At 39.1% G+C, this 25,660-nt stretch overlaps 1 protein-coding gene and 1 long non-coding RNA gene across 2 annotated transcripts in view; one reads left to right on the plus strand and one right to left on the minus strand.

Moving 5' to 3' along the window:
• Positions 1–25: 25 nt before the first annotated feature.
• On the minus strand, positions 26–909 carry LOC103156662 (uncharacterized). Its single transcript, XR_478168.2, has 3 exons — positions 866–909; positions 733–796; positions 26–384 (listed from the first exon to the last, which is right to left on the minus strand). It is a non-coding gene; the product is annotated as an uncharacterized LOC103156662 (long non-coding RNA).
• Positions 910–18,822: 17,913 nt separating this feature from the next.
• Positions 18,823–25,660, plus strand: part of fgf11a (fibroblast growth factor 11a) — a 62,981-nt gene continuing 56,143 nt past the window's right edge. The window contains exons 1-2 of the mRNA XM_007578792.2: positions 18,823–19,042; positions 19,364–20,198. Coding sequence (XP_007578854.1) covers positions 20,006–20,198 — 193 coding nt within the window. The 5' untranslated portion in view covers positions 18,823–19,042; positions 19,364–20,005. The remainder of the gene's footprint in view (positions 19,043–19,363; positions 20,199–25,660) is intronic.

Raw genomic sequence — 25,660 nt, forward strand, 5'->3', positions numbered from 1 at the left:
TACACATCTAAATACTTTCCCAACCACTGGCAGGAACAAAACCTCCATTTTCTGTCTCCATTTTTCTGGGATGTGAGGCTCATGCAGGTAAAGAAAATTAATAAATTAATATTCCTTATGAGAATCCATCTGGATGGGGTATTGCTCGTACACTCGAGTGTCTCTTAAAACTCCAGATGTTGTCTAATTAAAATGTTTCCATTTCATCGTTTTCCACCCATACTTTTAACGCCTCATTAAAGATGGCGGACGCCTCCTTTGTTTATGCATTTTTCCCACCACAGACTTTTCAAGTCGTCTTCTCTTCCTCCACGCTAACCTGCCGACATCCACTTCACTCCGTGATTATCCTCCTTCCTCCCTCTCTGCGAGGCGGCGCTCCGGCTGTGGGAGAGCGGGAAAATGAGCGATCCTCCAGCAGAGAACACGAATTTATTCCTGCACTTAGTTTAATGGAACAGCTGATAATCGCTGTTTGTTTGCGCTGTGAAATTATTTCAAAAATCTCCCCCTTCCCTCCCCATTTATTCCTCTCCTCCTCCCTGCCGCTCTGTCGTTCTGCATAACTAACTTCCTCCGGAATATATTTTTTTTTAAATTAAAAACAGACGTTTTACTTGACAGCATGGTAAAAATATAAAGTACAGCCTGAAATGCGGAAGCTTAACTAAAACTGGGCCGTGAACAAACTAAAATAATATAAAAAAATAAGAGAGAGCGATGAAAACATACCGGAAACAGCTACAGTGGACCGTTAGTATTAATGGTGTTCGGGGCTACAGCCGTCCACGAACATCTGAAATCCACAAAAGAGAAATAGAGACTTCCTCAAAAACGATTTTAATCGTTCAAACACGAAATATACCGTAGTGTGTTTGTAGAAACCGTAACCGCAGAAGCTAACGGCTACAGTCTTCTTTATTTCCGCGTTTTGGAGGACGAGGTTCAGCCAATCAGCGCCAAGGAAAATAAATGCCTCTTCTGGATTGGCTGGTGTGCAAACAGCAACCAATGGCGACTCGAGGAGCTTTGCGCCTCGGTATTTCACACACAAACACAATCAATCACTCTGCAAGATAAAAAAAAACAAAACAGCAACTAGCTTTTAGTACAGTCGTCATTATTGATCTTTTTTATTTTGTTCCGCTTTTACGGAAGGATCGAATAATCTGTTTTATCTGAATTTATTTGACAGGTAATAAAATAAAATTGAGAAGGAAAATATTGTAGAAGAATTTCCTCGTTTTTCCCGTCTTCACATGTACCATTTATGTCTGTGCAGATATATTCTGTATTTAATCGGTATACAGGCTCCGTCTGTTCATTATGAGTCTCTCCTGCAGAGCCGATATCTGGGCTCGAGGAAATGCATTTCAGATAAGATTTAAAAAGGCAGGTAATCCATTTTTATGAGCAGCTTTTTTCCCCACCTGTGTTGGAGCAACAAGATGGGAGGGAGGAGAGATGAGCTGATCGCAGAAATCTGCAAAGTAGGGCAGAAATTTTCTCAAAAGTTGCAAAGTGTTGCTTTTGTATCCATTTCCCTACACTTTGTTCCCCCTAAATAAATATTATCACTATTAATATTGCGATTTTAGAGGGTTCCAGAGGTTTATCAACTGTCTTTTTGGTTTCACACCAAATTCAAAATACTGAGTGTTACAGAAAACTAACACTTAGGACATGGTGATGGCAGCAATATTCCAGGGGAGATGCGTTTCCTAAATGTGTTTTAACTGTTAGCAAAAAAAAAAACATCAATCTTATGCCATGTGTAGAAAACAAACACATCTCGAGAGCGTATTTAAAATATAAGTTGACTTTTTACAAAATATAAGTTGACTTTTTACAATTTTCTGGGTTTGAAAAGTTTAAAAATTTTGACTTAAATTTCTGAAATCAATCTAAAAATTTCTGAAGTTTTTTTTTTCTTTTTTTGTTGTTGCAAATTTCCAACTTTTGGAGTTCAGATAATTTCCAAGTTTTTTCTTTGAAATACGTGAAATTAATCTAAAAATTGTTTATTTTTTTCACATAAATTTACAGCTTTTCAACTTCAGAAAATATCTTTGTTTTTGGTTTTTTGAAAATATGTGAAATTATCCTCAAAATTGCATAGTTTTTATAGAAATTTAGACTGTTTCAAGGTTGGAAAACTTTAGAAAAGTTTTTCTTGAAAATATTTAACGTGAAAATAAGAACTTTTTTAAGTTTCTTGCTTTTTTCTTGAAAATTCTAATTTCAAGAAAGTGATAAATATGCAAGAGAAAACTGAGAATTTTTTAGATTAATTTCACATATTTTCAGGGAAAACACTTGGAAATTTCCTGAGCTAAAAAAAATCAAAAAACTTTTGGAGCTCAGACGTTTTTTCTTGAAAATATGTGAAATTGATCCCAAAATGCTAATTTTCTTTGGAAATTTATGACTTTTCGAGCTTAAAGAATTTTCTTGGTTTTTCTTGAAAATTTCTGAGATGAATCTCAAAATTTCTGACATTTTATGGAAATGTTTCCTCCTCCAGTCCCACCTAAACGTCCCGTCCATACAGAGGAGTAAAAGGCTGTGGTGGATCTCTGGATGCTGCCAGATTCCCCCGTCAGTGTTTTTGTTTTCCTGCTGTCGGCCGCAGACGGAACATGCGCTGCTTTTTGTCGCAGCCGCTCAGCCCTGCTGTCCGTCAGCGCCGGGCCCGACGGAACCGAGCCACGGATCGCTGCCTGGAAGACGGAGCAGAGGAAGGACTGAGAGCGGCTCACGTCTTCCTCACCGTAGGATGAGTCATCCTCGGCACTGCGCTGTGAATGAAACGGGACGGGGAGGGAACACCTGCAGGGAGGAGGAGGAGAAACATCAGAGAGTTTCTGTCAATGAGAGAGGGAGGAGGATGGAGGGATGATGATGTCAGAGGGAGAGATGAGTGGATGTGATGAGGAAACAGCTGCTGGAGGAGGAAAAATACAATCAGATACAAAGAGAGGGAGGAGGGAAGGGAGAAGGGAGAGAGCTACAAGGGTGAGAACAGAGGTAACAAAGGAAGGAATAAAGGAAGGAAGGGAGAGAATTAGGATGCAAGGAAGGAAGCAATAAAGGAAAATCAAGGAAAGGAGGACACAAGGAAGGGAGAGAACAGAGGAAAGGAATGAAAGAAGGACAAAATGAAGGGAGGGAATAAGGAAGGAAAGACAATAAACGGAGAGAATTAGGACACAATAGGTGAGAACAGAGGGAAGGAAGGAAGGACACAAAGAGGAAGAAAGAAATGAAAGAAGTAACAGGTAGGACACAAAGAAAGAAAGACACAAGGAGGGAGTAAGGATACAAAGGGAGGGATGAGGGAAGGAAGAGAATTAGGACACTAAGGGTGAGAACAGAGGGAAGGAAGGAAGGATGCAAATGGAGGAATGAACAAAGGAGACAAGGATCAGATGAAGCTAGGACACAGTGAAGGAGAGAACAAAAGGAAGGAAGGAAATGAAGTAGGACAAAAGAACTGAAGGAAAGATTCAGAACAGATGAAGTTGGGACACAATGAGGACAGAAGGAAGGGACAGAGGTAGGACACAGAGCTACGAAATTGTTAAAAATTTCCAAAAGGACATGGAAATTTCAGACTTCCAAAAGTCAAAAGGGTCAAACTCTGAACTCTTTCTAGCAAATGTTTGACCTTCCAAACTCATAAATTTTCACCTTTCTCTAGAAAATGTGAGATTAATCCATAAAAATCTGAGTTTGCTTTGGCAGACATTTACTCCTCCTGTTTTCCGGCTACAATGGCTACAATACGCCATCTTATCTTTAACGCTGTTTGTTCATTTAGAGGTTACAGATCAGCGTCACAGGGTTAGATACTCTGCTCTGATTGGTCAGTTTTTGGGTTTTCCCTTTTTATCCTTTACATGACGGAGAGGGAATATCCCTTTGATGCTCGTCTTGTCCTGCCACCTCAACCAGGCAGGTACAGTTCAGCTCCACTGTGAAAGTCAGAGGAGGCGTGGCGAGTGATCTTCAGTCATTTAAGGCAGAGCTGCTCATCCGCGACCTCTGCAGAGGTCACCGCTGCAGTCCCAGAAGCCCCCAGGCCTCTGAAGGAGCATCGATCACCACAAGCCTCTTTTCTCACACCCAGATGCTGTAGGACAACCGCGGCCACCGCTTTCATCAAGGTACTGCTGTTTCCACAAATGATAATCTCAGTAAAAACTCATCAATTTGTCTTTGAATTCTCATAAAAGTCTTTTTTTTCCTGAGCTATCAGAACAATCTGGGTATTTTTTCATCCTTTAGTAGAGCTTGAAAATAAATCAGTAACAAGGCCTAAGTTAAGCTAGGTTGGTGGAATCAACTGACTCTTTCTGGCTGTGGTTACCTAGCAACCATTCATTCTGTGGTTACCTAGCAACCATTCATTCTGTGGTTACCTAGCAACGGCCCACTGACGCAGCTGCAGTTTAAAGTTTCGCCACTGAAACAGAAAAGGTCAGAAAAGGTCTGTATTCCCTCTAGACATTGAAAGTTTTTAAATAACTTATTAAATGAACAAACTTATTCACATGTAATTTTAATTGTGTTTCTTATTTAAATGGAAACACCTCAAGTTGCAAAACTGTATTATTATATTTTTGACATTAGTGGAAAATTGACTAAGTTTTGCGTATATTTGTAATGGAAACAACTAAAAATTCAAGAGAACCATTGGACAACCTGTACAGATACAGTCGGATGTCATCAGCATAGTTGTGATAGGAAACATGATAAGAGGGCAGAATAATGTGAAATGGAAACTATAGTGGGCCCAGAACTGAGCCTTGTGGAAATCCACACCTAAAAGTCCCGCAGTTGGAGGAGAATGCGAAGTTTAGGTGAGCCTGGTCAGCCAACTGGACAAAAACAAAGGCAAAGTTCCCATGTTCCTTAAATGCCACACATCCCAGGAGGCTGAGCTTTTCTCCAGGCGCGAAGTTGTCCAGAGCAAACCAAACACAGATGCTGCCGTGTAGACTGCAGGAGTCGTGGCTCCCAGCTCAGCATCTGCGTAGTAAGAGCTGCACACATGACTTTAGCTCATCCCAGAAGCTGAAGCCATCATCTGGTGATAACAGCAAATATGCTTATGCTAATTTATATTTTATTTTCTAGCATTTGCACACAAAAATAGCAATGAAGTCCAAATGGGCAGCAAGTCTAGACCAATAAAAAACAAATCTGGGCTCATAAAAAAATTATGAGAATAAAAGTTGCTGTTCAATCAATGCAGCTGATTTTATTTCTGCTCAAACTGTAAAACAACAGAAATATTATGATAAATTCATCCTTTAATCTGAATGAACCTAAAATAAACTCAAGGTTAATGTTTTAACCTTAGTTTTAAGGACTAAATTGGACTTTGATTTCTGTGACATAAACAGAGCAGATGCTAATTTTTCCTAAGGTTTTGCTACATCTGCTACATCAATAACAGGTTTTATTGAAACAATAAAACCTGTTAATTAAGAACTGATCCAAAGGAGTCGTTAGGGAAAATAATTAAGATCGTTCTTCCCAACTCTTTTTCTTGTTCCAATCCTAACACAGAGACCAGATCCTGACAATTTTATGACTTATTTACTTACTATGGCAACTTATTTTGCTGCTGCCTCAGTTTCTGAGTAAAAAATCTTTGGATTTATTTACATTAAAAACGTAGTTGGTACAAACAGAAACATATTTTACATGGATCCAATCATAAAACCCATTTTGTGAAATATTTTCATGTCTGTGAATGTGTTTAAGTCTCTGTTTTTGTTTAGTGTCCAGGTTTTAGGATGATATATGGAGGACAAATCCTGCCAAAACTGCCAATCTATAAATAAATTACTTGAAAAAGTAATTAATGTACTAGATATGGCATCCACAAATAACTTTAAAAAGAGCTTTTTTTCATTATACAGTGTGTCATAAAAGGATATTTTATGTAGTGTTAATTTAACATTGTCACCATTATATATTTTTTTATTTAATTCCCAAATTTAATAAATACTTTCCTTTTATTCAAAAGTTTATTCTCATTTTTCAGTATTTTCTGAACATTTATTTCATTATTTTATTTACATTTTTTTCATATTATGAATTTATTATTAATATTTTTAATCATGATTTATTTCTCCTCTCATAGGTTTAGAAGGCTGACTTTGTAACCGTCTTTATGTGGCTCTGTGGGTCCAGGTCTGAATCCAGCAGCACACACAGATTTCAGTAGTTTCTAGCTTTAATAACTGGAAAAAATGAAGGTATATTTGTTGTTTGAACTATTAAGAAAATACATTTATGAGCCTTTTTAGAGGAAATCACAAGTATTTTTGAATTTTAGCCATTTAAAAGCAGCTGTGAATACCAGGGTTCCCCTTGTACTGGAGCTAATTAGGTTCATTTATTGCGTTGTTTAGATGTTGTGGTAAAGGTTGAACAATGACAGAATGAGATTTGCTGACTGCACAAACAGAGGAGACCTGCTCTAATAAACAATCGGCTTCCTGTCGGGATGCTGCGCACACTGTAAAAACCACTGTATGATTTAAGACTGTAGCTTTATTCGCCTCATGTGACCGTTTTAATGTTCGGCCGCCGCTCAGGGTTTACAGAGGTGCAGCATCCTCATTCATAAAGGCTAATCCTATTTATTAAATCCCCACATATGGATCCTCACACAGTATGGAACGAACTCATTAGCATGCATAAGTGGGGAGACATTTTAACACAGCGCTTTGAGACCATTAAAGGTTCTAAATATGTGCTGAGCAGGCTGGAAAATAATGATTTACATCTACAAATAAATAAAATATCAAAAATGATCAGACAATCGGCACACAGGGGAACTTTATGTTCAAGTGGGACGAAACCAAAGTTTATTTGTGTGTAACAAAAAAAGGAATAAAAATCTTCCCTCCCAACCCATTTTCAGCTGCAGAATAAAAAAAAATCAGCTTTGAAAGCTCCCGTCCCTCTTTTCTCTTGTGTGGATCATGGCAGACTAATCTCAGTCTGTTTTGCTGTGATATCACACAACAGCTCCACGGCCAGGCCGGCGCCAGCCCGCTTGGCTCGCCGCTCTGCCAGCCGGCATCAGCGCACAAAACACCGCTCTATTGAGGCTGTCCTTTGGCGGCGTCCAAACGCTCCAGTCTGCAGCGGCTAAAGTGTGTCTAAGCCTCCACTTCTGCTTGTCATCTCCATTTCCAAGAGCATCGCTTTGACATTTCCCACAAACTCAGCTGCTTTGTCTGGTGAAACCAGCTCAGAAATGAACATAAAAACATCTGAAAAGTGCTTCAGACGTCAAAGATTTTCTGTCAAAAACTGTTGTTTTTTTCTTTTTCAAATACATTTCAGTGAAAAATTTAATTTAATCTTAATTTTTCTTTAACCAAAAAATTTACTCACACTAAAAAGTAAAACAAAAAAAACTACTTTTCTTTTAAAAGTATTTTTAGAAGGAAAAAAAAGTATTTCTTCTTTTAAAAAGAAAAATGTCTTTATTTTTGTACATTTCTTTAAATAAAAAAAATTACAAAAAATCTATAACTGTTTAGGAATTTCTTTATAAAAATAAAGAAATATATTTTTATTTAAAAATAAATGGGAGCAAATCAATTCTATTTAATTTGGTTAATAGAATAATAACATATATTTTTTCTTTTTTAAAGTTCTTATTTTTAGTTACTAGTTAAAAAAAACCCAGGCCACATAAATTTAAAAAATATATTTTTTAAAAACTTATGAAACTGTCCGCCATGTTTTTTTGTTTTATAATTTTTTTTTCCTGAGCAGATAAAAATAACAAAAATCACAACATTTTTTTGCATTTTAAGTTGGAAAAACAATATGGCCGCTTAGCTTTTTCAACTTTAGCTTTTTAACCCTTTTTTTGCATAAAGTTTGTACGCCTCTCCTCAACAGCATAGAATAGGATGCGCTTACTTTTTCACTGAGATTGTTCTGGTTTTGATGGGATAAAACCAGAATCGTTTTATCCCGTCAAGCTGAATAAAACGATTTTACTCGTTACATGTTGTAAGTTCAGCAGCCCAGGAATACGAAGGACGTCTTTTAGGAAATTGTCATTAAAAGCTTTAAGCTCTAATTAACATTCTGAGCTCAGCAAAGTATTAAAAAGGGAACATCAGAAAGAGATTAAGGTGAGCACACCTGGGAAATCTCACAGAGGCGGTTACAGAACGTGCTCCCGTCTTTTTCAGAGCGCACATATGGAAATGTTGCAACAGTTAATTAAAGTTTTCACAGTGGAGCTGCAGTCAAGACCTGCCTCAGCGATAATTCAATAAACTTTTAAAAATTGGCCGTTTTTAAATGTAAGCCACCAAATTAATGTCGAATTAATAGAATAGAAACAGCAAAGTGACAAGAAAATGGATAAATATAGAAATAAAAGACCTGCAACTAAGTAGAGTAACTGTAAAAAAGTGCTACATGTTCATGTATTTTTGTGGATAAGATCTTGACTAATCGCAAGACATTTAAAAAAAAATTAAATTCAGAGCAGAGATTTAAAAACTTATTGAATCTGTTGGGAGCAGTGATGGTTTTAAAGTAACAGCTGCTGCAAAAACACAAAAATTTACCAAGTATTTTTGGTCTAGTTTAGAGTAAATATCTCAACAAGCTTGAAATAAGACTAAATAACTTTTCAGCAGTAATAATTCCTTTATATTGATATAATCAGTTCTAGCTCCACTTGCAGATTATTTGACATTTTTACGATGTTAAAAGTGAAATAATCTGCCTGTGGAAATTGTACTTTTTATGTGAATATTAATGAATTTCTGACTTAAAACAAGTTGCTTTGTCTTGCTAAAAAGTTATTTTTAAGTGAGCTTTGCCTTATTTCAAGTGCACAAAGATATTTACACTGAAAACTAAACCATAAATACTTGGTAAAAGGTCTGGTTGTGGCAAATAAAGCCCAAATCATCACCCTTCCACCTCCATGTGGTAAAATTAAAGGGGCAGTATCATGTGTTTTCCTGGCACATTTTGCCACTTTAATCAAGTAACTATAAAAATACTGACTTAAAATACATTTTACTTGATTTAACGCCTTGAAATTGTGCCTCTGTCTCTTTAAAATAATAACATCACTCCTCTGTTAATCCTTTATCGTTTTTACCAGCGTTGCATTGAGAAGTAGCTCCTTTAACGAGCTCAGCAGATGTTCGGGGTGTTTGCTAATTGCTGCTGGCTAGTCTGAAGGAGCTGAGTGGGGGAGGAGCTAAGTCTCGAAGGCGGAGCTAAGACCAACCAGCTGAATGGCTGCCGTGGAGACGAAGGATATGTTTTTGAGCTGACATTACAGCACGACTTTGGTTTTTCATGATGCTGGCCCTTTAAAAAGGTTTGAATGAGCCGTCAAACAGTGCAGTTTGTGTCCTACTTCCTCTTTCCAGCGAACCGAGCTGGTTTGGGTCTCTGAACTGCAGAGGGATTGCTTGGTATCTCCACCAGACAGCGGGTCGGGTCGGGTCCGTCCCCCTCCATGTCTTCGGCTCCTTGAGAATTCAAAGCTGCTTGCGTTTCTTCCTCCCCTGCTTTCTGTCGGCTCAGATGGATCTTTTCCTTTTTTTTGGTGTCCCTTGTCAGCTTCCCTTCCCTCATCTTTCTGTTTTTGTCCTCTCCTCCTTTCATCTCCTCTCAAGTCGTGCTCTGCAGAGTTCTGTCTCAGGACATAATGTCAGTGCCTCCTGGCCTCTGTCCTGTCAGGTCCTCTCTCCCCGTTTTTAACCGCCGCTCATGTCTTCAGACTTCTTGTCTGTGATTCTGCTCACTCATGAATATCCAGGACACACAAAGAGACAATGTTTACGACGCCGGACGGTTTAGAAAAGATCAGCTGCTTCACAGATGGAGGCGCCGCTGCAGGGAGCCACAGGTCTGATCCTCCGGATGTAAATCGTTGGTCGTATCGCTGCTTGGATGAATTGGAAACAAAAACTTTGTCAATATTCTGCTAAAGTAAAAAAAAAAAACAACACAATTTCCAGTTGGAGTGTTTTTATATGTGTGGCGCAATAAGAAGATCTGGTTTGTCCGGAGTCCACCAGGTGTTTGCTAATTGCTACTGGCTAGTCTGAAGGAGCTGAGTGGGGGAGAATGGTTTCCACGGGAGATGAAAGGATTTATAAAACATGCATGAAAGAATCAAATCAACACTCCAGATACTGGCGACTCGTCTTGTTCTTCATTTATCACTGAAACCACTCACTTAAGCTTCAAACTTCAGGTTCTCCTCCAACGGTACCTCTTGAGTACCACAAGGCTCTGTTCTAGGCCCACTGTAANTGCCGTGGAGACGAAGGATATGTTTTTGAGCTGACATTACAACACGACGTTGGTTTTTCATGATGCCGGCCCTTTAAAAAGGTTTGAATGAGCCGTCAAACAGTGCAGTTTGTGTCCTACTTCCTCTTTCCAGCGAACCGAGCTGGTTTGGGTCTCTGAACTGCAGAGGGATTGCTTGGTATCTCCACCAGACAGCGGGTCGGGTCGGGTCCGTCCCCCTCCATGTCTTCAGCTCCTTGAGAATTCAAAGCTGCTTGCGTTTCTTCCTCCCCTGCTTTCTGTCGGCTCAGATGGATCTTTTCCTTTTTTTTGGTGTCCCTTGTCAGCTTCCCTTCCCTCATCTTCCTGTTTTTGTCCTCTGCTCCTTTCATCTCCTCTCAAGTCGTGCTCTGCAGAGTTCTGTCTCAGGACATAATGTCAGTGCCTCCTGGCCTCTGTCCTGTCAGGTCCTCTCTTCCCGTTTTTAACCGCCGCTCATGTCTTCAGACTTCTTGTCTGTGATTCTGCTCACTCATGAATATCCAGGACACACAAAGAGACAATGTTTACGACGCCGGACGGTTTAGAAAAGATCGGCTGCTTCACAGATGGAGGCGCCACTGCAGGGAGCCACAGGTCTGATCCTCCGGACGTAAATCGTTGGTCGTATCGCTGCTGGGATGAATCGGAAACAAAAACTTTGTCAATATTCTGCTAAAGTAAAAAAAAAAAACACAATTTCCAGTTGGAGTGTTTTTATATGTGTGGCGCAATAAGAAGATCTGGTTTGTCCGGAGTCCACCAGGTGTTTGCTAATTGCTACTGGCTAGTCTGAAGGAGCTGAGTGGGGGAGAATGGTTTCCACGGGAGATGAAAGGATTTATAAAACATGCATGAAAGAATCAAATCAACACTCCAGATACTGGCGACTCGTCTTGTTCTTCATTTATCACTGAAACCACTCACTTAAGCTTCAAACTTCAGGTTCTCCTCCAACGGTACCTCTTGAGTACCACAAGGCTCTGTTCTAGGCCCACTGTAATTTTAATTTTACATTATTCTGTATTTTTATGATGCTTGCTGACAACATCCGACTGTATCTCTCGTTTAAACTATACCGTTTCACAAATTACAAATGTGGGCAAAACTTTGTTGATATTTCACTGAAGTAGAAAAAGCAAAATTTCACAATTTCTGTGTTTCCGTTAAATAATAAACGCAATTAAAATCACATTAAAAACATGCTACGCCGTGACACTCCTACCACTTCCTGTCGTCTTCTTCGTCATTTCTGCCAGTAGCAACATCCAGTTGTTGATTACATGACTTGTGTGATGTGGAAAGAGTGTTTCTGTTGCAGTTTCTTAAATTAAACCAATTTTGGTACAGCTGAAAAACCACCTTGAGCAAACACTACAACTTTAAATACAAAGTGTGAGTTTTTTTCAAAATATAAAATTGCGTAATTATATGATCAATGGAAAAGCAGCTAAAGAGTCAGTTTTGTTCTTCGAGTTGTTTCTTTGAAGATTTAGTTTTGTTTTCTTTGTCAAAGTAGAAATCTTCCTCTATAAGTCTGGTTCTAATTTAGATGTTTATGAATATCACATAAAACAAAATAACATTTTTTGGTGCTGTTATATTTCCAGAGTCGACAGTTTTTCCTTTCGGTCGAGGCTCAGACTTTCTGCGCTCACACTGAGCCTCATGATGGTTCCAGTCTGCAGACTGGGACGTCTCTGGCAGAACCATTAGCGGGAGCTTCAGTGTTGTTACTCGTCTTGTAGAACAGACAGAAAAGTGGAGGAAGTGACGCTTTGCTGCTCTCACATAATCGCTTGGTGGGGAGAACGTGAACCTTCCTCTGCGCACATGGTCACAATTAGAGAGGAAAAAACTGACAGTCGGATGAATAAGCAGCAGCTAACGAGGTTAGAAACTCCGTCCAATCCATCGTCTGTAAATCCTGTGGTTTTATGAGCCTCGATTTGTCGTATAACTTGGTCAAGTTACTTGGAAACAGTAATTAGTTACTGCAAAACTAAAAGAAAATGTTACCAAGTAGTGCAATTGACATAAGAAAAAAACATATAAGTAACTTTTCTGCAAGTTATAGAAGCTTTTTTTAAAAGTCAATCATTTCTTAATATTGATGAAAAAGTTCTTGTTCCGTTGGCAGATTATTTAACTTGTAATACGATGTTTTCCCCTTTCAAGTTCGTTCAAGAAAATTTCCGAGATAAATCTCAAAATTTCTGAGTTTTAAGCAGAAATCTACGCTTTTATTTTCTGTCTGCAGCAGCCCTGACAAATCATAAGAAGTAATAATATTACAAGAATAAAGTCATTATATTATGAAAATGAAGCCATGATATTACGACCTTGAAAACTTGGAAATTTCTGAGTTTGAAAAATCGAAGATTTTCGAATTTCCCTACTCAGAATTTTCCAGTTTTTTTCTAAATAAAAATTTGAGATTAATAAAAAAATAAGCTTTAGCAGAAATTTACTCCTGTTATTTTTGTCTATCTACAATAACAAATAAATCATAAGTCATAATACAACTTCATTTTTATATTTATTTTGTAATATTAAGAATTTATCTTTGTGATATTCCGACTTCATTCTCATATTACAACTTTATTTTCATATTATAACTTTATTCTCATACAAATTTATTCTCATAACATGACTTTATTCTTGTGATGTCATGACTTTTTTCTCATATTACATTATTTTTATAATATTTTTACTTTATTCTCGCAATATCCAGACTTTTTTCTTGTCAAACTCACCTTGGAGAACCTACTGGAACTTGCTGGTTAAAATCTAGCACCATAAGAAAGTCTGGCTAATTGACAGAGCAGGATACATGTTACTGCTTTGGTTTATAACTTTTGCACGGTCTGACACGCTGCAGCGTCCAGCAGATTTATGTGAATCTGTCGACCCAATCTGCAGCAGGTGTAGTAAAACCCGGCCACCATACATCTGCATTCCAGCCTGCTCTCTTTCTCTGTCACCGACTTTTATTTGCAGCATCGAGGGAAGTCAGAGTGGCGGATACCTGCATTATGTGTTCATTTAAAGTTCCCCGCAGGAAAGCCTCCATATCAATCCCAATTTGGGGCCCATTTGTCTCAGGCTTGTGCCGGTTAACAGCCCCTGACTGACACACAGGAGCAGTCCATTACTACATTATCTGAGACAGTGCTGTGCCGCCGAGGTGTAATTCAGGGTCTAATTCACTGCTGTGTCTGGAGACTTAGCGTTATACATGGTTTGACTCAAAAATGGAGCGCCGTCCGCCGACAGACCGACGTAAACTCATGATAAACGTGAGCAGCAACATGGCTCCAGCGTAAACTTTCCGTCTTTATTGGATTTTATTTATTATTTTTTTTGTCTGTGACACCAAAGACTTGGAGGGATGTTGGTTGAAATATGAAGTCATAATACATCTGCGCCCTCAGCTCCCTTCATGCAATTCCCCATGTCGAGATGACAAATCCTGACTAATAGGTTTGGTATCTCTACCATTTTTTATTCCTCCAGATGCTAAAACGTGATTTAACAACAACCACAGTCACGAACGGGATGAATGGAAAAACTGGAGCTGCTCTGGGACCAAAATCAATTTGAAAAGGCCAAATGGTTAAAGCTGGCCTTGTTTATCTGAGGTTATACGCTTTTATTTTGGTAAATCTCTGGTTAGGCTTCTGTACCATAGCAACCGTGTTCCGTTGCTATGGTAGCGGAACATGGTTATATCTGAAAAGGTTAACAGAAAAATGTTTTAAAAAGCTACTCAATTTAGCTTCAGTTAGTCCTGCCACAATAACAAATTTTGCTGGATGATAAATTGTCTGAAAAGTTATTGCGATAAACGATAATGTTGTTCTGAGACGATTTTCAAGTGATATTATAGTAAAGGAAAAGTAATGCAATAAACTTTAAATTCTAATGAACACTTAACACTGGAAGAATATCCAAAATAAATAAACAAAACAACACAAAATGAATTCATAAGTTTTGTTAAACAAATTTGTTTGCATAAAAAAAATTGCCAATTGAGACCAGAGCACCAAACTGAAAACTTTTATCATCCAGTTTTTAGTAGGAAGAGAAAAAAATGAAAAATTATACATCATAAAAATGGAAATTATTGAGTTTCTTTTAATTTATTACCCAATTAATTGATTTATTGCTTATTGCAACACATGCTCCAGTCGCTAAGGGAACAAGGTTTGCAACTGGGATTGAAGCTTAATTGATTAATTCAAAATATTTAGAGAAAAATCTGTGATTTCTGATTGTAATTATTATTTATTCTTGTCTAGCTCTTAGGTTTGTTAATGAATGTTATGGATGGCTGTAATAAATCATAATTTAACCTTCAGTTCTGGCCTTCTCAAAACTGACTGGATGCTACATAAATGAATGTATAAGTGGAGCTGGTCAATGAATCAGTAGCAATATTTATTGCAAAATTTACGAGATCAATATTAATAGATAATACATCTATTAGAATATTCAATAATTTCACCAAGACAAAGACTTTAATCTCTCACAGCCAGCTAGGCATTCTTTAGTTACCTAGCAACTCATTCATTCTGTGGTTACCTAGCAACTCATTCATTCTGTGGTTACCTAGCAACTCATTCATTCTTTGGTTACCTAGCAACTCATTCATTCTGTGGTTATCTAGCAACAACACATAGAGTAACTGGCGCAGCAGCAGCTTAATGTTTCAATACTGTGCCTAAAAATAAACTGCAAAAACACAAAATCTTACCAAGTTTTATTGGCCTAGTTTCTATTGCTATACCTGAATACACTAGAAATAAGACAAGACTAACTTTTCTACAAGATATAAGAACTTTTTTTAAGTTAATAATTCCTTAATAACGATTAAAAGCAATATTATTTTGTTTATAACAGTCTACAGGTGGAACTAGTACGTATTAAATCAATATAAACGAAACAATTAATTTAAAAAAAACCCAAAAAGGTTCGAAAAAAAAACACAAAAAACTTTTAAGTTAGTACACCTTAAATGTGATAAAACTAAGATATGAGCACCAGCAACTAGACAAAAATACTTGGTATGATTTTTTTGTTTCTGCAGCGTAAACAATAACAGCATGGACTGAAAACTGGATAAAACAGGAAAGCAAGTCTTTCAGATATGTAAATCAAAAAAATCAATCACTATTGACTGATATGAAACTCTTATATAGCGATACATTTTTCAGGCATATTGTCCAGCCGTATGTACAAGCAACACATTTCAAGAAAATATGTCTTCTCATACTCACACCCCGACAAATTGGCTATGAGGTCTAATCCAATCCTCTCTGTCCCTCTTTGTTTTATTGTTCCTTTGTCTCCGTATATCTGTATCTTGGCCAGAGTTTGTGTTTGTCTCCTTAGCGTTGCTGTTTTCTCCCCTGGCGTTCCCTCTTCTGTGTCTCGGCTGGTTTGTGCACAATGATGTCTTCATTCCAGTCTGCTGGCGTCTGTATTTTCCACTCTTTGCTTGTTGAGACTTTGTTCTTAAGGGTGAATCCCCATTTCACCTCTCGCCTCTATTACTTGGGCTCAATTCTGTTTCTTTGTGTAAAACTAAAACAGGAGTGTCCCTTTAACCTCTTATTTATTTTGGTCCCTGGAGGCAGCGGTTACAATACTCAGGTCTTCCATGCAAAGAACTCTGGGTAAGTCTCTCCTTTTGCCAATCAAATGGTTTATTTTCACTTTGTGTTTGTTCAGTGTGGCTCGACTCATCCTTAAAGCTCCAAGTACGACAGTCGTAAAGTTTTACAGATGGCGGCTATGATTATTGTAAGAAAGTTGCTCTTGTGACGCAGGCAGTAGCTCCAACAGCAGAGCCGATGCGAGTTAAGCCTCCACGCCACCAGGGGGCCTTAGTTGATGTCATTATATAGTAGCATTTACCATCATAAATAAGCGCAAATATTTCCAAATTAGTACCACAAACACTTTGATTTTTATTGCAAAAATCACAAAACAATTGTAAAATCCTGGATGTTCAATAATATTATTGAATTTTAAGAATCCATTGATATTTTTAACAGTTTGAACAGGTTTTATCAATACGTTCTGGCAAAACCGGCCCTTTAAGAGCATTTATGATCTTGATTTGACCCAAAACAAAAATGAGTTTGACTCCTCTGATTTACAGGAAGCTAAGTGTGCTAAACGTTTTCAATGTTAGCTAAAGCAAAGTTAGTTAAAGTTATGCTAAAGCAATAGAAAACTTGTCCAAGGCACAACAAACAGTTAATACAAGTTTTTTATTCTGGTGCTTAGGGAGAGAAAATCCTGCCAGATTGCTTGTTAGGTTCCTAACAGGAATTGACAGTTTCACCCTAATTGACCCCAAAGGAGCCCCGTTATGTTATTCACCATGAATTTGCCAGTGTTTTGTTTCCATTTGGCAGACTCTCTGAGTCGGTACCACGTTGATCCTCATGGTGAATGTTGTGGATGCCTCCCACAATGGACACTGCTGTGAGAGTGAAGCACTGGAGTGCGGAGAGATAATTATGTTATTTAACAGCTCAGGAAACCTGCCATAGGTGAGTATGTGTTGGTGTGTGTAAAGGGGGGAATCCTGCAGGGTTTTCTCCTGCTGCTCTTTACGAGGCCAGCAGGAACGGAGAGGAATAGAGCGGCAGGCCATTTCCTCTCACAAATCACAGATTCCCTCGATCGCTTTACATTTCGTCCTGGGGGAACGCCGGCTGCTCCAAAGGGTGAGCACTCTTGCTTAGCTGTCATTTCAGTTTAATGCAAACCTTGTATAACATCAGAGCGGAAATTATTTTACACCCTTTTTTTCAGCTTGTGTGGGCAGTTTATCACCGCGGCTCCACTAAGTGAATTTTCTCCTATGGTTGCTCAGTAAACCTAAAACTCTTGTTTAACTCCGAAAATGACATCTTTTCTTCTATAAGTGAGCAAACTATCCTGACTTTAAGAGACAGGAACAGAATCTGCCTTGTCAACTCCACTGCTATGGAAAGGAACGGGGGTAAAGACTTTACTCATTCAATATTGTTTGGTATCTTTCGTGTCTTTTCATGGTTGGAAGGAAGCAGGAGTACCCAGAGCATGCAGAGAACATGCAGAAAGACCCCAGTCTGGGATTGAAACCAGGACCGTCTTTCTGCAAGGCAGCAGTTCTAAATCTGAGCCACTCTGCATTGTTATTAAAGGTAACCTGTTATTCAAAATTCGTATTTTGCTTATTTTATACTTTTATCAGAGTCTCAGCCGCTTTTGGGCAATTAGTAAATGTTTTTTGGTGTCTGGAAAATGAGTCGTTTCACAAACCTCCCAATTGTTAGGTCACATTGGACTGGCACTGCGCCGTTACCTAGCAACCCAATCTGAGCTCCAGTATGTTTGGGCAGCTGGTTTTTCCACTCTATGCTCTGTACAATGGCTGCTGGAAGAGAAAAGTGTTTTGTTGTTGACTTACCATCCAGAAACCACTTGCTGCATTCTTGTTGGTTGTTCAGGAGGCTCCACTTCTGCTTTTCAAAGGTTGTGTAATTGCACATCTGTTTGCAGCCATTTTCATGTGTGAGTGTAAAAGTTGAGCTGGGGGGTGCGGCCAGCAACAGCAGCTTATTTAAAGTGACTAAAATGGCTCGTTCTGAAACGAACTCAAAATAGGCAGAACTTACCAGAATACAACCTCGTTATTAAGACTCATTTTAGCCAATAGACTTCTCCTAAGCTGTTTGATTAAGCATAATAGGTCACCTTAAAGCAGTAAAAACACTCTTAGAATTAAAATATCTATGACATAAGTGTCATGAACCAAAAAGATGACAAAAACTCATTTAGTACATAATGATTTTCAAATTATGAATCATCAGGTGATCACCAAAGCATAAAAAAAAGAAACAGTCAAATACTTGCATTCAGATCTTTGAAATTTTGAAAGTTGGCTTTAGCACAAGCAGCTGGGATCTCTGTAGACCACAGTTTTTGTGCAAAGGTCCTTGTCCATATCCGGTCAAATCCGACTTCTTGTCATGTTGAGCCAGGCGGTACAAGTGTTTGATGGAGCGTTTTAGTGTTTGGCGTACATGACGGCGGTGACGTAAGGTTGCTGACTGGCCCAGACTGTGTCACGGCATCTTTACGTCCTTTCCAGAGCTCAGAGCTCAGCACTGACAGGCTGGCTCAGTTTGTCTCTTTAAGCCAACATCACTTCAGAGCTTGGTGTTGAGGGGGGAGAGGGGTGGAGCCAGGGGTACCCCACCAACCCCCGCCAAGCCCGACCCAACCCAACCCCGTCCCAGGCGATAGGTGGGACCTAAAATCTCCGACGTGGAAGGCGGGATCTGAAAGACGGAGGGGGAGGAGAAATGGGAAGGAGAAAGAGGAGTGTTCAGGGAAATGAATTAAAGAGAGAGAGCAGGAGTGTGTGTGTGTGAGTGTGTGTGTGTGAAGCACACTCGCTCAGTAATGCACTGTGAACAGGGACGAATGAGACGCCGAGTCACACACACACACTCACACATTCACATGCCTGTGTCACACACCTTCACCTTGTGCCACCGCTCCATCTACACGTGCGCTTTCGGAGAGGTCGCCCCCCGACCACTGACTCCTCTCCACACATTCATGGACAGACTTGCGCCCCGACCGGACCGGACCACTGTCCCCCTCCGGCGGAGACTCTCGCATGAGAGTAAGGCACATCTACCTGCAAGATCACTCCACTAACCCCCACCCTCGTCATCTCATCTCCTCCTCTACATTCATTCATCCCCCGTCCCCCTGCTGTGAGGCGGCATGCCTGGCTGAAGGACACAGCGCCGCGCTCCGCTCTGAGAGTTGGAGAGCTCGATCGGACAGAAGGGGGGGATACGAGAGACTGACTGCTCTTTTTCTTGAAACCCCCTCCCTCTTCCCTTCATTATTTCTCGCTTGTTTTTGAATGTCACCTCTGTCTCTGGGCAGTAGTTGATTCATCAAGCCTTTGTGTGTCTCTTTTTCCTTCTTCTCTCAGCGCGCAAGTGATTGGAGGGGTGATGCCAGGGGAGCTGGAGAGAGCCTGGTATCAAGGCACGCTCCATTCATCAAGGACCGCGTCCCTTGACAAGCTTGCAGACCTGATAACTCGGGCCGGACGGGACTGCTTCTTCTGACTCGTCTTGCTCCGACGCGGTCACGGATGGAGAAATTTCACTGGTGAAGGACAGAAGGTGAAGGGGTTGAAATCTGGACTGATCTGTGTTCGGGCTCACGATGTGGCGGATGGTTCGGTGTCCTTTCGGACTTGGTTGAGCTGAACTTGCCCAGAGCCGGGAGTGCTCTCGGGGGAATTGGAAATGGCTCGTCCCAGCAGAAGATCGGCGACTTCAAACCAAAAAAATCATCGATTTCTTCACCTTCTTCACCTGCTTTCATCAAATCTGTCTGGGATTTTGAAGTAGCCACCCTTGTATTCACATCTTCATCCTTATTTCTTTGGACCGTCCTGAATCGGAACCACCCCAACGTCTTCATCTGTTCTGCAGCTTTCCCCTGAGCGGTGCTTCATCGCCCTGGGTGAGCGGGCGGTGGGGGTGGCCCGAGGAACCCCTGGACACCTGGGCGCCGCCAAGCCGCCAAAGGCCGGCAAAGCGGGGTAAGGCTCGGCGCTGGGAAGATGGCCGCTCTCGCCAGCTCCCTCATTCGCCAGCGAAGGGAGGTCAAGGACCCCCAAGCAAACCGGCAGATTGCCAGCAAACGCAAGCCGTGCCCGAAGAGCAACAAGTCTCTCTGCCAGAAACAAATCCTCATATTGATATCAAAAGTTCGACTATGTGGCAGTCGAGGGAGAAAAATGGAAAAAAGACCGGGTGAGTTCACTTTCTGTCCTTCCTCGCTGGCTGAGTTTTGCGGCTAAACGGATTTTGATTAATCCTGAACTGTAAAGCCTCACCAGAGTACATGCACAGCCCTTTAATTTCAGACTTCAGAACTTAATCTGAACATGGAAAACGTCCCAACCAATCCTTCCTCACAGCTCTGCATAACAGCATCAGCAGGAAGGGAGTAAACTCCAGCTTAACATGCACGGTTCAGTTACACTGACCACCGTGTTGTGACTGCAGAGATGGCTCTGTTGGGGCACGTGTCGGCACACGGACACATGCTGGTAAATCTGGAGGCACACAGTGAACTTGGCTCTAACCGACAGTGATTCACAGCGCTAAATAAAAATGTCAGGAGACGTCTCATTTCTGATTCTGAAGGCCGGGACTCTGCCAGGGCTTTATTAAAGGCAGCTCACACACACTTTTACATGTGTTGCAGCTAATTGTGATTATTACAAAACAATGGAAACAACAATTTTGCTTCGGTTTCATCCAAGCTTTTGCCGAATATTTACCTGTTTTCCTGCTGTGCGATTAGTTTTGGGCATTTTGGGCAGGTTTCAAAGGTTGAAACCCTAAAGTATCACTGCAAAAACAAAAAAATCTTAAAGTATTTAGTATACTTGAAATAATAAAATAACAAGTAAGTAATGGGGGCTTGTTTTAGGTAAATAATTCCTTAATATTGATGAAAAACTACTAGTTCCATTGGAAGATTATTTAAAACATTTTTCTCATTTGATAAGTAAAATAATCTGCCAATGGAACTATCACATTTTTATCAATATTAAGGAATTATTTACTTAAAATGCTCCTATATCGTGCTGAAAAGTTACTTAAAAGTTATTTTATTCTTATTTCAAGTGTAACGATATTTGCACTGGAAATCAAAAATACCTGGTAAGATTTGGTGTTTTTGCAGCGTAATTCTTCAAAAACATAAAACCACTTCAAAAACATTAGTTTAGACCAGGGGTGTCCAAACTGTGGCCCAGGGGCCATTTGTGGCCGTTGGACTTATTTTGTGCGGCCCCCAAACTTCAAGAATGTAAAAAAATTTGGCCTTTAGATGCAGATGAGACTTTTTAATTTATAGTCAGGGTAAAAATTGTTACCAGCCTAATTTTCTTACACAGGAAAATGTAAAGCTTCTTGTTTTTCTAACTAAGTTTTAACAAAAGGTGAAACCAAGACACTTTTACTGAAAGTCATCTTTGCTGCACCCAAATCAGCTTTTATTATTTCTTAGACTTGGCTAAATGTAGCAACATTTTGAAAGAGAGAGACCCAGATCCTGTTCTTCTTACTGATATTAAATTTATTCAATCGAGCACCAAAGAAACTGGAAACTAGATGTATTTATTTTAATACATGTAAAATTGTATTAGGGCAGTTGTAGAAAAAAAAGACAGTAAATTGACAATAAAAGTCATAACTTTAGAGAATAATCTCAGAAAATTTCTAGAAAAAACAAGAAAATTTACATTTTTAGAAAATCACATTTTTAGATTAACATCAGAGATTTAAAAAAAAAACTCGAAAATTTCTGAATTTCAAATGTCAAAAATTTCTTTTGAACATTTTTCTAGAAACTTTCCACGTTTTCTAGAGAATTTCTGAGATTAATCACAAAATTTCTGAGCTTTTGGAGGAAATTTACTCTTTTTTTTTCTACCTACAATGACCCTAAAACATCATTATAAAAATCACTTTCAACTTTTTGATCTGCAATAAATTTCGAGCTACTTTATTTGCTTGATGTTATGTTGGTTTTTTTGGCCCGCGATGTCTTTGGAGTTGGCAGTTTTGACCCACTTGGCAAAAAGTTTGGACACCCCTAGTTTAAACTCTGCTGTTGCCACTTCAGTTTAAACACAGGCTATATATTTGAGAAAGCATGTTTGTCCAGGTCTTCTATCTAAAATCTGCCAAAATTACGTTTGACTTTGCTAAATAGAAATGTTTCATTCACATAAATGACAAATAAGGTATTGTTTACGTACAGAAGAGGATCAGAGCCACTGAAAAACAAATTTCTGACTTTTTTCTCATAATATATCAGTTGAAGGAAACTCCTTGGTGTTAAACCATGCCACCAAGGATAAAACTTAATAAAGACGATAAAACGTGGTTCATGTGAAAATGGCAGTTTCCTTAAGCAGATGAACAGCTTGACCTTTGACTTTGTGCTTGTTGGGTTTTCCTCCTAAAATCAATAATCATATTGGTGTTTATTTGGAGGGAAGACGTTTCCCAGCATCGAACAAAGTTGTCTGATTGGGTAAAAGGCTCCATCGACCCTCGGTATGATGAACAGATCGATGATTGGATGGTTTCTCGGTTTAACTGTTTTTTAATGAGCTGCTAATCAAATCAGTGTTATAATTTCAGATTAATCTGTTTTCATTCGTTAGAGACGATTGATGAATGTAAAACCAAATAAAGTGCTTCTGTTACACACCAAATTTATCTAAGTCTTAAGATTAAGTAGAGAGAAAAATCAACATTTTGAATAAAATGTAAACAATTATATTAAGTTACACATCATTGTTTCCTTATTAAAGAATAGTATCATTACAATTATTTCCATTTTTAAACGTGTTTCCATCAGCATTAGAAAATGTTGACGGAGTTTGAAATTTTTTTAAATAAATTCCTCAGTTTCACCAAAAAGTTTTTATGTTCACTTGCGGTGGCTTTTGGCTTTTTTTGGAAGCACATTTTCCAAATAAGTTCTGAGTAGTCCATGCTAGTTTGCAACCTCTACTTCCTGTTTATTATTATTATAATTCACATTTCTTTTCCTTTGGGGGGTGTTTAAGTTAGTTTCTTGTTACTTTATTTGTCTAAATTATTTTTTGGGTAGTATAATTAGTTTTTTTCTGCTCTCCACATGAAAGAAACATTCATTTATGACACTTTGAATGGACCCAGTCTTCGTGTGAATCATGTTTTCATGTTATTACCCATTTCCTGGTTTCCTGACTGCTGCTCCTTCTTCTACCTGACTCCATTTTCACATAATGTGTGTATCGCCTTCCACCTTGTGTAAGAGCAGCTGTGTGTGAGTGACTCGTGGTATTTATTACCTGAGTGTGCCAAGTTCATCATGATAATTACGCGGGGAACCTCTAACGGGGAAGCAGCAGCTGCCATGGAGGCGGCCGCTCTCTTATTGTAATTATGGTTGTAAAATTTGTTGGACAGGCCGTGGCAGTGAGGGCTCTTTGAGAAAAGGCCACACGTGAGTAATACCGATTGTTTGGACTGAACTCAAACAGCGTCACCGCTTCGTATGGATTCAGTTGAAACTGGGCTACATGTGACATATTTATCCATAAGAGCGCAGGGATGACTGAGTGTGTGTAAATTACATTCATCTCCATCTTTCCCTTGAGGTTTCTGAGTATTTAGTATGCAGTATTGTGCAAAATAGTTTGCCTTTTAGAAGATTTTCTCTATTTTATTTTACGGTCAATGGAAATTCAGCTACTGCCAGTTATCACCTATCAAGGTTTGGCTTGGTAGGTTTTTATTCTCAATGAACAAAATCATCTGAAGATTGCTTTGTATTTGTCAGACTGTCTTTGTCTGGTATTATTTTTTTGATGATCTGAAACTATTAAGTATGACAGCAAAGAAGACTATAATGGGGAAATACTTTTCCACTCCGGTGTATGTAGGACACTCCTGACCTCTGGCCATGAATATGTGTGTATGAGTGTGAATTCTCCTCATCTGTGAGTTTCTTCCTCCCTCGCTGAGCTTCATCCTTAGGCCACGTTTGACCCTTGGCCAAGAATAATCGACTAGAATATTCCTAAGCCGTGTCCTCCTCTTCTTCTTTCTCCTCCTCTTCCTCTCTTACTGAAATATTGCACTCTATCACATCTTTATTTAACACTGTGGCACAACTGAGGAAGCGTTTGCTACATATTTGAAATATTAGTCAAACAGTTCTGTGTTAATTTTGTTAATATTTGTCATTTTTCTATCTTGCAAATATTGGTAGTAGTAGCAGTCTTGTTCTGAATCTATAGAATGTGTTTGTTGTTTTTTTGTTTTTTTTTTGCCATCTTCATCTGGATGGTAAAATATGTTCCTGCATGTGATTGTTTTACCGTAAGTATCTGTGATTTCGAGACGCACCAATTTAAAAAATCAGTGACTGCATCTAATCACAAATTTATGTACTAGATATTAGGTTAGTAAATTTCTCTGTAATATTGAATTCAGAGCTGGTTTTCCCATATTTACCTTTGCTGGACTAAGATAAGCAGTTAGCTTGACTCAAATTAGCTGTTAGCTTGACCCAGATTAGCTAATAGTGTGACTGATTAGCTCTTAATTCTTAACTTTACTCTGATTAGCTTTTGGATTTACTCAGAGATGATGTTAGCTTGCTTGTAATTAGCTACCAAGCTAACAGAATCTTGGGTCCACCCAGGCGTTTTGCACTGCTGTTAGCTTAACTCAGATTAACAGGACTCTGATTAGCTGTTAGCTTGAATCTGATTAGATTTTAACTTGACTCTAATTTGCTGTTAGCTTTACTCAGAGAAATTGTTTCTTTTTCATTATTTCTTTACATGGAGACAAGTTTTACGTATAAACACAAACATTTATTCCCTTAGCTAATTTAGCTTAGCTAATATATTCATTTATACCCTTAGCTAATTTGCAATGCATGTCTCTAGATGGGTCTTGAACACCATAAAACAATTATGTAAGTTAGCTTACAAAACAATTAGGGAAGTTAGTCTTACTCAGATTAGCTCTTAGCTTTTCTCAGATTACCTGTTAGCTTTACTCATTTTAACTCATTGGTAGGTCGTGCGTTTGATACTTCAATCTTTGGCAAAAGACTGCAAATCATTTCTTCTGTGTGTTTTGATTATATTTACCCAGAATGCCCAGGGTAAATACTCCACTTCCTCCTTTTAAGCAGCCTCTGGTCCGCTTGCATTCACATATGCATTCGAACCGCATTCACCACAACCAAACCGAGGTTTTTGGGTGGACCAGAGTCCAATTGCGCGTTCACATCTCCTCAAATGAACCGGTTTGATTAAACTGGGGTGAATGCACGCTCAGTGTGTCGGCACATTGTTAGATTCCAGTGTAAAAATCTGTTCTCTCCATTTTAAGCCCACACCTTCCCCTGTGTGTAGACGTTATCATGCATCTAACGCTGTCTGTTACTGCGTCATTACATTGTGACCGGATTGTTCAGGCTCCCTTTGTGCTGCTGAAGGCCATTTGAAGCTATTGTAGGAGAGGAGGAGGTGTTACAATATAGCAAATGCATGTGTGTGTGTTTGTGTGTGTGTGTTTCCTCAAACAGTTGTTGCCTCTACGTGACGGATGGCGGTGGTGACAAATTTGTGTGTCCCTTTTTGACCCTTTGGTTCGCTCTTATATGGCTATTCCCCATCTCTCCCCCT

The sequence above is a fragment of the Poecilia formosa genome, unplaced genomic scaffold, assembly GCF_000485575.1.
Source record: "Poecilia formosa unplaced genomic scaffold, Poecilia_formosa-5.1.2 Scaffold492, whole genome shotgun sequence".
Classification (NCBI taxonomy): domain Eukaryota; kingdom Metazoa; phylum Chordata; class Actinopteri; order Cyprinodontiformes; family Poeciliidae; genus Poecilia; species Poecilia formosa.